The sequence below is a fragment of the Calonectris borealis genome, chromosome 5 (assembly GCF_964195595.1).
Source record: "Calonectris borealis chromosome 5, bCalBor7.hap1.2, whole genome shotgun sequence".
Lineage (NCBI taxonomy): Eukaryota > Metazoa > Chordata > Aves > Procellariiformes > Procellariidae > Calonectris > Calonectris borealis.
Window position 1 is genome coordinate 14,002,678 of NC_134316.1, and position 15,768 is coordinate 14,018,445.

Genomic DNA, 15,768 nt, shown 5'->3' on the forward strand with positions numbered 1-15,768 from the left:
TTGCCTCTAATGTATGATGCCCTGGAGAGCTCTATATAAAGCTAGAAGAACTGCTCCTAAAGCAAGATTCAAAAATTTCTAGATTACAATTTTATGAATAAAATTAATTAACCAACAATTCATTACATTCTAAAAGCTTCATCTGACCATAATAATCCTTGTTTGCAGCCCAAACAGTATTTGGTAATTGCAGAATGATGGAGCAATGAGGATATTTTTTGATTACAGTTCATTACATAAGATTACAAGGAAGAATTTGTCTTTGAATCATAATGAAAACTTAATTGACACCACTATTCTAAAATATTTCCAATGATTAAATTTCAGTCTGTGTCTTAATCAGTTTTATATTAGAAAGAGATTTTAACAAGATAATGCTGTGAACATAATTTCATTGCATTATAAAACCTTTGGCTGCATCTCATAAGTAATTAAAACCCCAGCCATCTTGGAAATCTGACACAAATGCAATTCTAATTTTAATATTTCTTAAGATTATACAGTTTCAAGTTTCTTTTATTTTTCTCTACTACCTTTAATCGAATTTAAGCTTTTCTCTCCCCCCCCCCGTCTAAAAATTATACTTGCAAGATAATTTCAGGAGGGATAAATGCCAGACACCAGAATCATGCCTTAGGACATAAGTTAAACTTAAGCAACAACATGGGTAAATATTACAAAATGCGGTTACTTTTCTACGCAATATGTGCAATGGTTCCCAAAGACTGCTCTCTTGGGTTCTTTCACTCTATCCAGCTGAGGCTGAATGTGCTGAGAGCTCATTCAGATACAGAGCAGCCTTCACGTAAGCTGGAGCCTCATCCAATAAGGCATTTCTACCATGAGCTGACACTTATTTCAGAGGCCTTTCTCAACACTGTATTTAATAAAATAACAGACAGATAATCTCTTGTGGAGACAGCAGGATGCATCGCACGACTACAGTGCTGCCCATCCTTCATACAGACACAACTGGTTGCCAGAAGTTTTAAAGTGGCAATAGCACATTTTGAACTAAAATACCTGGAGGGAAGAACACAGAGCCATCCTCTTAGAAAATGCCGTGCAGTTGTGATTCAGCCTGTCCAGTGGCAGGCAACTCCTACTTCACTTTCAGCTGAACTCCTTCTGACATTTATGAAGATCCCACAGCTTGAATTAGGAGCAACTCATCAAATCACTGAACCAGTTGTCACTTAAAGGGTCCAGCTGGCTTGTATGCTAGAAGCACAGCCAAGAGAAATGCAAAATTCAGGCTCCCATCAAACAGCTAATTGCCGAACAAGGAAGTAAGAAATTAAGAACCGTCTGGGGGGAAAAAAAAAGTTACTTGTGCTACATTGCATGGTTCACTAAAATTTAATGTCTTGTGTTAAAACCTGTCATAACTGTTGATAAGATGATTAAAAGCACGCAGCCACAATATCTTGGTCCAGACTTCAAACAATATGACTGTGGATCCACAGTCTTGGTACAGGCTTATTACTACAAGTTGTAAGGAACACAAACTACAAATCAATGGAGTACATTTTGCTCATTATTTAATTAAAATCTGCCACTTGCAAGAGTGTTCTGAAAATTTTTTTCTGAAAAACCTGTTTTAACTGAGTATGTGAAAAATGGATAAAACCCCTCGTATTTGTGCCAGTAAGAAAAAATCAGAAGAATAAAAAGATGCTACAGAGGAAAAGTTGCTATTATACATGACTTCGGGATTCCATGACAGAGACAATTTACTCAACACAAATATCCTGTGTATATTAAAATACCTTTATAGACTAATCAGACCAAACACAAGCCAAGCTTATAGCACTCACTGCAAGGTAGCACATATTTATATGGAATTAAGGTTAGGAATGGTTTATGTGATGCACAGACATAATTTTTTCAGCGGTACATGTATATATACACACACACACGTATAAAATGGATAATAATTTCTAAAACCAAGCAATACAAGCGCAGGGAATGCAAATTTAAAATACATTTACAAGCAATCTATATGTATGTACATACACAGTTATGGACTAATGAATTTCCTATTCACTGCAGAATAGCCCAGCTCCTATCTGAATGTCAAAGAACATCCCCTGCACTGAATAGCATGATGACAATTTTCTGTGTCTAAGTGACATCAAGAAGTATGGAGAAATGCATGTGTATTCACAATAAATTAGGGTAGCACATTAATTGTTTTCCCCCCCCAAGTATCAATTCCATGATAGCCTTAAGTACTAACTTGTCAAGAATAGCAGGAGTAAAATAGTGAAATATAGACACCATGTATAAAAAAAAGATGTTTATTTTTTCATTAAAAATATTTACACAGTTTTGCTTTGTTTATGTACAGTCATAAATGTAAGTTTAAAACTCAAGTTTAAACATCAGGATTTCAAGAACACAAATTTATTGACTTCAAAATTACCTTCAAGTTATCTGGCACACCTTTCCCTGGAACTTTCAGAAGGCATTTTACAATAAGTTGAGCTGGTAACAGCTACCCATTTCCAAAAGAAGCAGTCCCACCTGCCCTGCAATTTTCCCCTTTCTTGTGCACAGAAGCTGTTTTGCCTTGAACTACACTATTGCTTGCCTAACCCTTCAGTGACCAGGTCAGGGAGCTAAACTAGTGAAAACTAGTTTAAACTAGTGAAAAAAAAATCCCAGGAAGATCAAATAGGCATTAATTGATCTGAACGTCATCCTCTGTTAAATAATATGTCCTCACCAGCTTTTGGTGAGGACAAGAGGAAACGCCTCAAGTTGCACCAGGGGAGGTTTAGATGGGACATTAGGAAAAATTTCTTTACTGAAAGAGTTGTCAAGCACTGGAACAGGCTGCCCAGGGAAGTGGTTGAGTCACCATCCCTGGAGGTATTTAACAGACATGTAGATGTGGCACTTAGGGACATGGTTTAGTGGTGGACTTGTCAGTGTAGGTTTATGGTTGGACTTGATGATCTTAAAGGTCTTTTCCAACCTAAATGATTCTATAATTCTATGTTAAAACCTGGTTTAAGAAAGCTGCATTGAAAAACTACATAAAAAGAGCAATAATTTTCTTAAGTTTAGCTGCTCAAACCAGGGTAGGGCTAGATGAGCACCAGAAGATTGACACAAAAGGGGCAGAAATTTGTCACCAGGGCTGAGGGACAGAGTAAGACCACTTCTTTGCTCAGCAGCTAACCACAAGACCATCTTAACTGCATTATGAAAGCATACACTTAGGGGTCATAGAAGAAAAGACAACAGTCTCTCCAGCTTACAACACATCACAACAAAATTTCACATTGTATACCATGGTTTATTTCCTACGCCTTTGACAGACTAACAGGAGACATCCTGAAAAGTAGCTCTGCTTGTTATTGCCAGATCTTGATTTCTCCAGCCCAATCACATGTTGCAAGGAGCGATGGCAAGACTGGGTGAAATATTGCACTCACACAAGCTTCTTTATGTGCCGACAAAGTGCGAATAATCCTAGCAGTATGATAGTTGTAGAAAAATACTTTGCCATCTGAACTTCCCGTCATCAAAAGTGTTCCATCTGGAGAAAATTCACAGCCCACTGCAAATCCTTCCACCTGTGAAAATCAGTAACAGTGTAACTCCTGATGCTGATTAGAGAAGTTCATTGTGATATACTGAAAATGAATATAGTACGAGAAAAAAATTGTATCTTTAAATAAATATACACTAAGGACTTCTCCAGGTGTTTATTAAGACACAGCTATAACACAAACTTATTTAATCAAGCTATTAAGTATTCATAAAGTCTTCTAATACCTATTTTCTTCAGAGTGCATATGATTCAAAATAGACTGGCACATGGGAAAGCAAATGGAGTCAATTAATATCTATCACTGATTTATAATCAAACACTATTAGCAGACATATTAAAAAGCACAGGTACTTTGCTATCTATATTCCTTCTAGACTTGGATACTAAGTTCCCGTTGAAGAAGGATACCTTATGTCCTTCGTATCTTTTCTTTTTGTTGATTCGGTAAGGTCGCTGGGCAGAGAACAAAGCCATGTAGTTCCCATTCGTCTGAGCAACAAACATAGACTCTTTTGGGTGCAGAGTCAGACTTGGGCAAGTGTAACGCTCCTGAAAATAATTTTAAAGAAAGTTTTGTTGTACCTTGTAAACAAAAGATTTCTTCAAATGATTCAGGTTATCTTTTGACATATTTGAAAGACCATAAAAGGCAAGATATACATAAGTCATCTCCATAGTATACATTATATAAAGATTCTTAACTCATTACAATCCACTGAAAGTCTTACACCAAGACAAATATTAAGTCAAATCCCTACCCCGATTTCCTAGATACTGACCAAAATCCCATCTCCCTCTGAACCAAATTATACTGCAGAACAGCCGCAGAAAGGTAACTCCAACCTGATGGTACTCAATTATCTCTTCCTGCCCAAGGAAAACTGAAGTTTGAATGTGAAAGTGAATCCTCTTCTCCCATATCCTTTCCTCCATAGCCATACTGTGCCTTCCATGCTACTTTGTACAGTTCTCAAATCCTCCATCCTCTCAGTTCTGGCCACACTGACAGGAATAGAAATCATCCCATTTAAACAGACACCTCTCCCCACCCCACTCTTATAAAAAAAGAAAAAAGAAAAAAAAAGGGATCGTTATTAGCCTACTAAGTCAGAAGTTCCTTATGACAGTGCTTTGCCATGTAGACTGCTGCTGACTGTAAATTCATAAATATCTGCAAAAATTAATAACACTTGGCTCTACTCTAGTGTTCCTATTTAAGACTGAATTAAGATTACTTTCAAAACTCTGCATGGTGACTGCATCAGAAATCAACTGCTCTCGCAAGGTTTCCACCAGGTCCAAACCTCTTCTAGTTTCAGCCTAACCTAAAGACACAGTGCTGAATTTTGATGCCATGAATACAAATTAAGAGAGTTTTGGCTCTAGGATGCATCTGCATGTGAGGGACACCAGGCTGACAGTGACCACTGGACACCATGGGCTAAACCATCAGATGGGTTTTGTTGTGTGGTTTGGAAGTGATGAACTGGGAAGGAAGTTCTGGGTGTTGTAAGGTACTGGGCACAGAAACCATAACAGGGTTAAGCAGTGTGCCTGGTTAGGAGTGTGCTCCGTGGCAGAGCACTGCATGCTTCTGGGGAGAAACTAGGTCTAACAGTTAGGGATCAGAAAGCACACGCAACCTGCAGGAGCACTGTGCTGTTATGCTGGGTATACTACTAGTAATGAGTTATTTTAGAGCTCTTAACTATTCATTTGTTAATGCAGACAGGCAATAGATCAAGTCCTGTTGGGATCTAATCTGTTTGGAGAGCTCAGGGATTCTCTCCCACCTTGAAGGGTTCAAAGGTGAAATTCAGAAAAGCGAAGCAGAGTTTCCAAAATCACCACCAAGTTTTGTTTATTCACAGTGCAGAAAAGGGGGAAAACAGTCCATTTCAGAGATGCTGTAGTCATGAGGAAGTAGGCTGTGGGGAGTTTTTTGTTGCTTTGTTTGGTGGGGGTTAAGGAGAAAAAAGTTGTTGTTTGTTTTTTACTCCTTGATAGTGAACTTGACTGGTCTGTACTTTATATATTCATAGCTGTTCTTTTTTTTTTCCTATTGCCTATCCAAGATGTTGATAGATCCAATATTGGACAAAGACATAACTGTGGAAATTAAACATGAAACAATCCCATTAGATCATCAACTACATGTTCTTGTCAGTAGAGAACTGTTCATTTCAGCCAAAAAGTATCTATATACAATCCAATCATATTATATTACATAGGATATTAGACTTGGGTTTTCAAAAAAGAGCCAGGGAGCTGGAATTATCTATTAACTTCCTTGGTAATCTCTTTGAAGCTGTCAGCCTTTCTAGACAATTTAGTCCATTAAATATCTTGCCTGGATAGATTACTGAGAGAAATACTGCACCTGCAGTGATAAAAGTAAATTTTGTCTCTGTGATTATGCTGTATTTATATCTATATGCATGTATCAGGTTGCTATTACTATGTGAATATTAAACTCTATTTGTCAATAGCCCTCATTGCAGCTGATGAAAAATGTATGAAAAAGTGTGGGAAAAGAAACGTGGCACTATAGCAACTACTGCCATACACCATTGGCAAGCTAGAATGACACTGCAGTGGCCTTGCCTAAATATAGCTTAGATGTCAGTAAATTAGCACTGAAATATAAATATTTTTAATACAAGGAGACCTATCAGTCTTTAAGGTCATTTTTTAAGAATAAGTAAGTGTTTTTAAAATATAAAAATAAAGCAAGCCCTCAATTTACATTAAGAGCATTTTATACATCACACAATGATCTCACAGAAAACCAAAAGCTTTTTTTACAACACTGACAAGCATGAAATACTAAATCATGATCCAAACAATACTAGTTGTTGATCTTACATGAAAAATCTGATTGGAGATTTTCGCAGCACTTTGGAAGTCCCACGCAATAATAGTACGATCAGCTGAGTCCCGGCTTACTGCATCTGTGCTTGTAAGAAATTCTCTTCCTTCAGGGAGAAAGAGTATATCCAATGTCTGTTGTACTGCAGCTTTGTACACTCTTAACACCTAGTGGATAAAAAAGTTTGTTATTTTTTGACAGATTAGAAGAACATGATAACCTATGTTTTCTCTTTTTGTATTAATAACTATCTCCAACAATTTACATATTATTTTAAAATGTGAAAAAATAAATCACTTTTAAATGTTGAAGTACTAGTGTATTAAATAGCTTTTTAATGTATGTAAAGAGTCCACACACAGGAAAATTAAATGAGATAAAAGAATGCATCAGTTTGTACAATTTATACATTATATTTATATATACACATAAGATTCTGTTATAAATTCCCAAGGAATTAGAGTTAGATCCAGAAAGAGCTTTAGACACGCAATGTTGTGAAGCTGGGTCTACACAAACTCCCTTCTATTTTATGAACTCTTCTAGATTCCCTAGAAGAGGCAAGGGAATCTCTGGCAGCAGGCTGGCCAACTTGGTGAGACAGGCTTTAAACTGAAGGACTCGGGGGCAGGGTCCAAAGTGGCAGTGCTATGCCACTGCAACCAACTGGGGGATAAACCAGGCCAACCAGAGCAGTGACAAATGTTCCTTAGCTGCCTCCCAAGATGAGAACCAGAAGACCAAACACCTCAAGCATATGTATACCAATGCACGCCTGGGGAACCAAGCCTGGGGAACAAACAGGAGGAACTGGAGCTCCGCACCCAGTCAGAAAGTTAGAATATCATAGGAATAACTATGAAACATGGTGGGACAACTCACATGATTGGAGGATTGCGATGGATGGCTACAGGCTGTTTCATAAAGATAGGCAGGGAAGAAGAGGAGGAGTCACGCTCTATGTTAAGGAGAACCTTGAATGTATGGAAGTCAACTACAGTGATTGTGGAAGCCCTGTCAAATGCCTCTGGGTCATTATCAGAGGGGTCGTCTCCAAGGAGGATCTTACAGTAGGCATCTGCTACCAACGTCCAAACCAAGACGATAAGGCAAATGAAGCAGTATTTGGGTCGCTTAAGTAAGCTTCAGGTCAACAGAACCTGGTTCTTATGGGTGACTTCAACTACCCAGACAATTGTTGGAAGAACAACACAGCAGCTCACATGTCATCCATCAAGTTCCTGGAACACGCAGAGGACTGCTTCCTCATACAAATTAGATGTGCCAACCAGGAATGAGGCACTGCTGGACTTGCTACTGGCAAACCAAGAAAACCTGCTTTGTAATATATCACCAAGTGACAGCCTTGGCTGCAGTGATCACAATATTGTGGAGTTTGGGATCTTGCTGAGCATACTGAAGGTTAGTACTAAGACAAGGGTTTTAGATTTTAAAAGAGCAAACTTCAGCTTGCTCAGAGCTCAATTGGGAGGAACTCCATGGCAAGCTTCCATGGAGGATAAAGGAGCTAGCGAGTGCTGGGAGTTTTTCAGGAATGCTCTCCTGGAAGCACAAAAACAGTTCATCCCCTTTAAAGGTAAGGGAAGTAGGCAGAGCAAGAGACCCCCTTGGCTTAAGTGCGAGCTTCCAAGTCTGCTCAAAACCAAAAGAGAAGCATACCAGAGATGAAAAAACAGATGAATACCCATTGAGAACTACAAGGGCATTGCCAAGGCTGGACAGGGTGCTGCCATCTTGACTAGACCATGCTTTTGTCATGAAAGGTTGGACCAGATGATCCTTGAGGTCCCTTCCAACCCAGTATTCTATGTTTCTATGATTCTATGATTGAAGTCAGAGCACTCTGAAGATCCGTCTGAGGATCTCGCCTTCCTCCTTCTAGGAAACTTCAGAAGTGTAAGTTTTTGGTCTTTTTGTTCTCAAAATCTTCAGCTAGTTACAGAGCCAGGGAAAGGAAAGTAATTAGGTTAGTGGGGATTTGGGACTTACAGGTATGAAAAGGACACGGCAGGAAATGAATATTCTTGTTGATCATTCCGGACTTAATTATAACTCACTCTTTATGACTGGGGATGAGTAAACTTGATGATTCAAGGCTCTCCCAGTCCCATGCTGCTGTGTGTCATTGCTTAACTTGCAAGTGGTGAGACCTCGGTGTCAGGACCGTACGGCAAGGCAGCAAAGCTTGCATGCTCAGTCAGAAACTGGTCAACGTGGACACGCTCAGCAGAAGGGTACACCATTCACCCTGCAGAAGATACCTCAATCCCATTAAAGACTCGGTCTGACACCCTCTCCTGAAAAAGAAACCCAAGCAGAGTTTGCTCTTTTAAAGTGCTGCCAGAGAGGGAGGGATGGAGGGGACAGGAGCACTGCTGTCAAACAGTTCAGTGCTTTAAGGACTCAGCCAGGATCCTGCCTTGGTCTACGGGGATTCAATCCCACACCTCCCAACTCATCTGCCTACTGACTGTCCTGGCAAGAAGCAGTCTCTGCTGCTTCTGCTGAAGCAGAGGCTTTTTCTGTCACTCTGCTGACAATGCAGGGCAGCAGGGAAAGAAAGAGTCATCAATACTTCAAAGCACATCTGTGCTCAAGAGTATATAATGTGGCTCATCCACTAGTTCCCATCACATAATTAATGCATATGAACAATTGCTAAAGAAGTTTGTAATGTAAAAGGAAATACCAAAGTTCCCAAATCTTCTTCCCAAATCAAAATCACCAGAGTTCCCAAATCTAGATCCTCTTTCAGGCCTTATACCAAAGTGGGTTGGATCCATGCAGAAATGGGTCCTCAGACACAGGATTCTGAATATTTTAAAAGCCTGTGAGTTGGATCTTAAAAAGTAAGAGAGATTTTGAACTATTCTAAGGAATATATGAACAATTTGAATTTCCTTTCTTTCCACCTTTCTTCATAAAATTCTGCATCTATGTTGCCTACTTTGAATTTTGCAAATCAATACTTTTGCTTTCTTTTTCTCTGATTTGCCTCCAGTGAAGAGAAACTTCAAGGCAAGTGGCCAGATCAAAGCAATCCATCTCTCTGAATATGGTGATCCTTAAAACTAGGACACTGGAAGACTCCTAGTTATTAATATCTAAATCTCCCTTTCTCCGAGATAGCTAAAACATAGCAGCCTGCACTTCCAACAGGGTGTTCAGAGGTTAGTCCTTCTTCTAACGTCACTAGAAAAACCAACAGAGCAGAGAGAGTGCTTGAAGTATTACACTTTGTGAGGCATTTCAGTGCCTACCTTATACCCGTAACATAGCACGTGACTACTGACTTCAGGGCACAGACCTTTTACAGATGCTGTAAGCACATACATTTTTAAAAAAATAATTTTCAGGTGTTGCAGTGAAATATCCTGGATTATACCTCTGTTTTATACTTTAATCAATAAAAGAAAAATCATTTCAAATATCAAACACTACATGAGAAATGTTCAGAACTAGCTGATCCTGCTTTAGGGTAGCAATATACTAGATCCTCCTGAGGTCCCTTCCAGCTCTGCTTTCTGTGATCTCGGGATGTAGAAGGATGGCGGCAGCAGCTGCTCCAATTGCTTTTCACAGGCTCTGTGAAATACAGAGTTTAGAAATGCAATGTTTGCATTCAGTGAAGAACCTCAATCATGCAAGCACCCTACACAACCTGTAATAACATCAACAAGATGTAAACCTGCAGACTCAAAAAAATGGCATGCTTTTCAGCAATCTGCCTGCATTTTTAAGATAGTGAATATACAAATGTGTTACTTGCTCTCATCAGATTTTTCAGCCGAGGAATCTGCATAATATACAAAGCAATTAAACTTTGTAAAGCCAAAAGTGATATCTGCATATTTATAGCCTCCACTTTCTCTATGGAGAAATCACCATGCATAGCTATTTCTTCACAGAGTTATAAAAGGAAGTCCATAGTTCATTAGTAAAGTACAAAATAAAGCTATTTTGTAGGAGCAAAAATAATAAAAAAAAAAAAACTAAAAAAAACCTCCACGAAATGTAATAGCTGCCTAGAATGAGAAATGGAAAACCACACAGAAACCTGACAGCTGTAGGAACCGCAGGACAACTGAAATAAAGTTAAATTGAGAGGAGGGGACACAAAAGGCTCTACCGCCCTGACAGACTGAAGGAGGCAGCTACTTAGCAGCAGGCACCCTCACGGAAGTGACAAGTCCCAACTGGAGAGTTGGCAAGATCAGAGCACAGAGCAGCGCAAATGTGTAGAAACGGGGACAGGGAGGCAGAAACAAAGGCCAACTAGTGCTGGGAAATGAAGAACAATGATACAGAGCAATAAATGATAATAAAGTGCCAAACGGTGATTCACGGTAGTGATTTTTTAATATTTTCTTATTTTAAAGATTAAAAACTCTGACATACTTCATCTTCTAAAAAAAACTTGTGAAATGTATGTAGGTATGTATACATACATACACTGTGTCCAGCACTGTTAAGGGGTTAGGGCTTAGGTTTGGGACTTGTTTTTAACAGTTTTTAGAGCCACAGACATCTCTCTGTAAGGAAAAAGAAGAGATTGTGAAGTTGGTAATGTGCACATGCTTTTAATTTTTGCTGAAATCCTGTTGGGCTCTTACATAAACTGCCACTATCAATTTAAACATTTTCACTGCTAATCATTAAATATATTTACTTGTCTGTTATTTAATAGGATATCTAATCAAATTACCTGTGTATCTTAGCTCTGCAACAGGAAACTGTCTTTATAAAAATTAGTACAAAAGACTATCTTTTTCTATACGTTTGATACATACCTCAGAAAAACGATGCTGTTCAATTGTCAAACCACATAGTAAGAACTGACTCAGAGAACAATGAATTAACACTTTGAATAGCAACTGGGAACTTGATACATACATAGTATTTAAATTCCCTCATAAAGATAGCTTTCAAAAATAACTAATTGCAACACCCCTGCCCAGAAAAGTACTCATAATTAAACCTGCTTTGTTCTACCTTAGGCAATTAATTCATGACATGCCTGAGGAACTTGCCTGGGGAAAGCACCAGTTTTCCTACCCTGCTGGCTTTAGTTTGTTAATAACAGCTTCTGCTCTTTTTCTATTTGCAGATTTATCACCCATAAGCATTGGAAAACCACAGTCCACTTCTTCAATCTAAGCATTTTCTGGACATAAAAAAAATAATTTCAAAGGAAGGCCTAATAGTTTCTGATGTCAACACAATCCAACATAATAATAAAGCTTCTTCACTAACGCAAGGGTGCATGGCTGCAGGCATTCGACAGGAAAGGTAATTTAAGCAAATTAAGTAAGTTTCAAACAGATTCTGATGGTTCTGGTGATTTGAAAAGCATGTTGTGACGCTGAGTTCAAGGTATATATTTCAGATGGGTGTTCTATAATACTTCTCTGCATAAAGCACATGCAATGCCTGGTATTTTGTTTATCAAGAAAGCTCAAAGCCTCCACACAAGCAATTAAGAAGCGGCTGCTCGCCCCAGCTCTGTGCTGGTCACCTGTAACCTATGTGCACTGCACTTTCCTAAAATCCTCTCAAGCTTTATGCAAGTGATGAGAAAGAAACGTGCTTTTATAGTCATTGCCCTGAGCATCAGGAGATGAGGTCTCAAAACAAATCTAACAGGACTGCAGGCAATCTGGATGGTCATGGAAAAATTCCTTAATCAGTCAGCACCATGGCTTCCAACCTGTAAAAATAGCCGTATTTTTTCTTCCACTTCTTGTCCTACCTTTTTAGATGGAGTGCTTTGGCATGAAAATGCCTCTTCCTACTGGCATGTTGGGTAATTAATGCAATGGGGGAACTGATTTAAGTCTCCTCTGTGAAACAGTACTACACCATTACTAGTAATAAAAAGTGCATTTTAACTTAAAAGAAAGCTTATTTTGCACAAAATAGAAGCTTTTTTATCTACTGTGTTGATCTAGTCTAGAGAGTAAGGTGTTGAGGCAGATGACTACTATTTGCTTTTTAGCTACATGTTCACAACAAAACCACAATCACATGAAAATCCAATTTATGTTCTGATCTCCATCCGAAAACTATAATGGCAATTTTAATCAAAACACATGACAGTGTCATAGACAAGAAGATCAAGCATACTACAGTCTTATGTTCTTTTAAAGCCTTTTAACATGACTGCTGTATTTCTCTTTATGTAATTGAAAAAAATTATTTTGCTTTTCTATTTACGTTTTTTCCTGTTTGTAACCGCTCTGTTTTCAGACAGCTCAAGATTATCAAGGGGTCTTGAGAATAATTAAAAGGAAAGGGAGACTGATTAAAACAAAGAAGTGGTTGAGCTTCATCTGGTATTGATCTATAAGACTTTAGGTATGAACAATGTACACTGTTTTTTTTAAAGTCACTTTCAGATTGCTTGAGAAGGCAGAAGAATCTCATAATGGAAAGTGTCAACTATTTATTAGAAAAAAATATATATTTTCCCATCAGATTTTTTATTTAAAATTATCTCCCCATCTTAAATAGCATAAGAAGTAAAATCTGTATATAGGGAACAGACAAGGAACATCTGAGATACAGAACAGCTTTTCTATGAGGAGCAATAATCAAGGACTTTTCAGTACAGAAATGAGATGACCGAGGGGAATTTGAAAGAATCAGAAATAAAGTCTGAGTGGCATGGAGAAGGTGAATGGTTTCTTCCATTATAAGAATCTAGACTCCAAACTAGCAGAAGGCAGCTTCAAAACACACAGAATGAGATGCTTCTTCACACAATACATATTTAAGTTGAATTCCTTGCTACAGGATGTTGCAGATGTAAAAAAATCAAGAACAACCAATTCCACAGTGTGAAAACTCAGAGTGTGCCATGAAAAACAAAGACGCTATCTGTGATGCAGCAAGTCCCCAAACTGTAAGTTAGAAAGGCCTGGGTAACCATTGCCGGGAACTGTGATAAAGTAGTTTGCTGTGCTTTCATATTCTTGTTTTTTAAAAGCATATGGTCGCTGCTGGGGGTGTAAAATTTGTCTAGAAATGGGCTGAAACCGGAACGGCTATCCCCCGATGGCTTCTCACTCGAATACTCACGCTCCAGAAGGAGGCATGTTTTGTTCCTGGCCCATTTCAGTCTCTCCAGGAGCAGTTGCTCCAGGAGAGATTGTACGCACACACAGGTCTATGATTCTCATCTGCGATATCACCATATGAGGTTTCCAAATAAACACAGCAGGACTGCTCATGTGTGTGATACAGCCACATAAAATGTGCCTTCACACTCAGAGAGGACCCCTGAATGTTAACATTTAAGAACAAATGCCATTACACAAGTACAAATGTACCGCCACCGTATTTCTTTGAACTTTTTGTCCACAGATTCAGTAAGGATTTCTCTGACTGTAAGAAGAATAACTTCAGTTTTCTAAAGCGCTGAATAAATCATCTTATTTTAATTACATTGTTATTCCTAATAGCACCAGTACATGACAATGTATTGGCTGTTTCTATAGAAACCAGAAGTGCAAGTAGCTCCACCAATTTCCACAGCCTTTTTTCATATTTATATGCTATCCAGAGACAAATTCATTAGGTCTCCTAAATACATGCTACTTAAAATAACTGCATCTCATCTGAAAGAAATTGCAATAGAATGTTTCCAAGGAAACAAATGCACTGCACTTGCACTCACACTCTAAATTTATTAATTTTTTTAACTGTGCTTTAATGACTTAGGCTTATTTCTTTATAAACTCAAATATGGAGAAATAGCTCAACAACATAAGGAGCATCTCTTTTATTTTTTTTTTTTTAAGCATAAAGATATAGATGACAGTTGCAATTTTGTAGCTAAACAATGTTCAATCCAGAGTAATAAACCAAGATGGGGAAAAAAGTACCCTGTTGTTACTCTGCCTTGGCCTCTGTTAAAAATAAAAATTCTGCACTGCATTTCTAGGCTAATTTTAAAAGCTCAAATTAACTACTTCCACCATTTTTCTAGTTAATTTGTTCTATAACTTGTAAGACCGCAATTTTAAAAATGGGAATTTTGTGTAAATCTTCAAATCTAAGTTTTTCTTAGATTTGCCTATCACTCCAACAGATTAACTTTGTATTCATCTTTTTTGAAACCTTCCTTATGTCCTGACAAAATTTTGTTATTAATCCCAAAAGGCTGGACCTTTGTATTCATTTGTACTCTTCCCATTTCTAGTAATTTATTGCTATTTTTCCTGCATGATATTATATTCCTTTTTTTTTTATTGATTGTGCTAATATCCTGGTTTCAGCTGGGATGGAGTTGATTTTCTTCCTATTAACTGGTATACCGCTGTGTTTTGGATGTAGTATGAGAATAACGTTGATAACACACTGATGTTTTAGTTGTTGCTAAGTAATGTTTACGCTCGTCAAGGACTTTTCATCTTCCCGTGCCCTGCCAGGTGCGTGGGGGGCTGGGAGGGAGTGTGGCCGGGACAGCTGGCCCAGCTGGCCAATGGGCTATTCCATACCTTGTGACATCACGCTCAACATATAAGGCTGGACGAAGAAGGAGCGGGGGACGTTCAGAGTGATGGCGTTTGTCTTCCCAAGTAATCGTTACGCGTGATGGAGCCCTGCTTTCCTGGAGATGGCTGAACACCTGCCTGCCGATGGGAAGTAGTGAATTAATTCCTTGGTTTGCTTTGCTTGCACGTGCGGCTTTCGCTTTCCCTATTAAACTGTCTTTATCTCAACCCATGAGTTTTCTCACTTTTACCCTTCAGATTCTCTCCCCCATCCCACCCGGGGCGGGGTGAGCAAGTGGCTGCATGGTGCTCAGTGGCCGGCTGGGGTTAAACCACGACAGCTAGCACAATACTTTCTATAACAAACATTTTTCAAAAATAAAATAATAAATGCTGTCTCCATTTGGAGCCGTGCCTGAACCACTTCACTAAATTCCTCCCAGTCAGTTTCCTTTCTTGAGATCTCCCCTTTAGCTAGTTTTCTCATTTTACAATACCTAGGTTAGTCCCTGCCTTCTCCAGCTTCTCTAATTGCTCTATCAAAGTCCAAACTCATAAAGTGACATCAAGTAAGCTTCACACAATCAACCTTCGCTTAACTCCTATAATTTTTTTTTTTTTATAATTTCATTTATTCCTGTATTTGTAACTAATCTTTCTTTCAAAGTCTGTTCTGTGGCTGTGTCAGGTCAAACTATTGGGTCTTCACCGCATGATGCCCTTCCTCTCTTTCCCTCCTTGTTTAACATAAGCAGTGGATTTGCATTTATGGAGGTCTAAGAGCTTCAAATATTGCTTAAAGATCAGAGCCACAGCCCTGT

General features: G+C 38.6%; 1 protein-coding gene across 4 annotated transcripts in view; it reads right to left on the reverse strand.

Moving 5' to 3' along the window:
* Positions 1 to 2,284: 2,284 nt before the first annotated feature.
* Positions 2,285 to 15,768, reverse strand: part of WDR25 (WD repeat domain 25) — a 71,282-nt gene continuing 57,798 nt past the window's right edge. For all 4 annotated transcript variants that reach the window (XM_075151086.1, XM_075151089.1, XM_075151088.1 and 1 more), the window contains 3 exons: positions 6,428 to 6,598; positions 3,971 to 4,111; positions 2,285 to 3,584 (listed from right to left, as the gene is read on the reverse strand). In XM_075151086.1, coding sequence (XP_075007187.1) covers positions 3,363 to 3,584; positions 3,971 to 4,111; positions 6,428 to 6,598 — 534 coding nt within the window. In that variant the 3' untranslated portion in view covers positions 2,285 to 3,362. The remainder of the gene's footprint in view (positions 3,585 to 3,970; positions 4,112 to 6,427; positions 6,599 to 15,768) is intronic.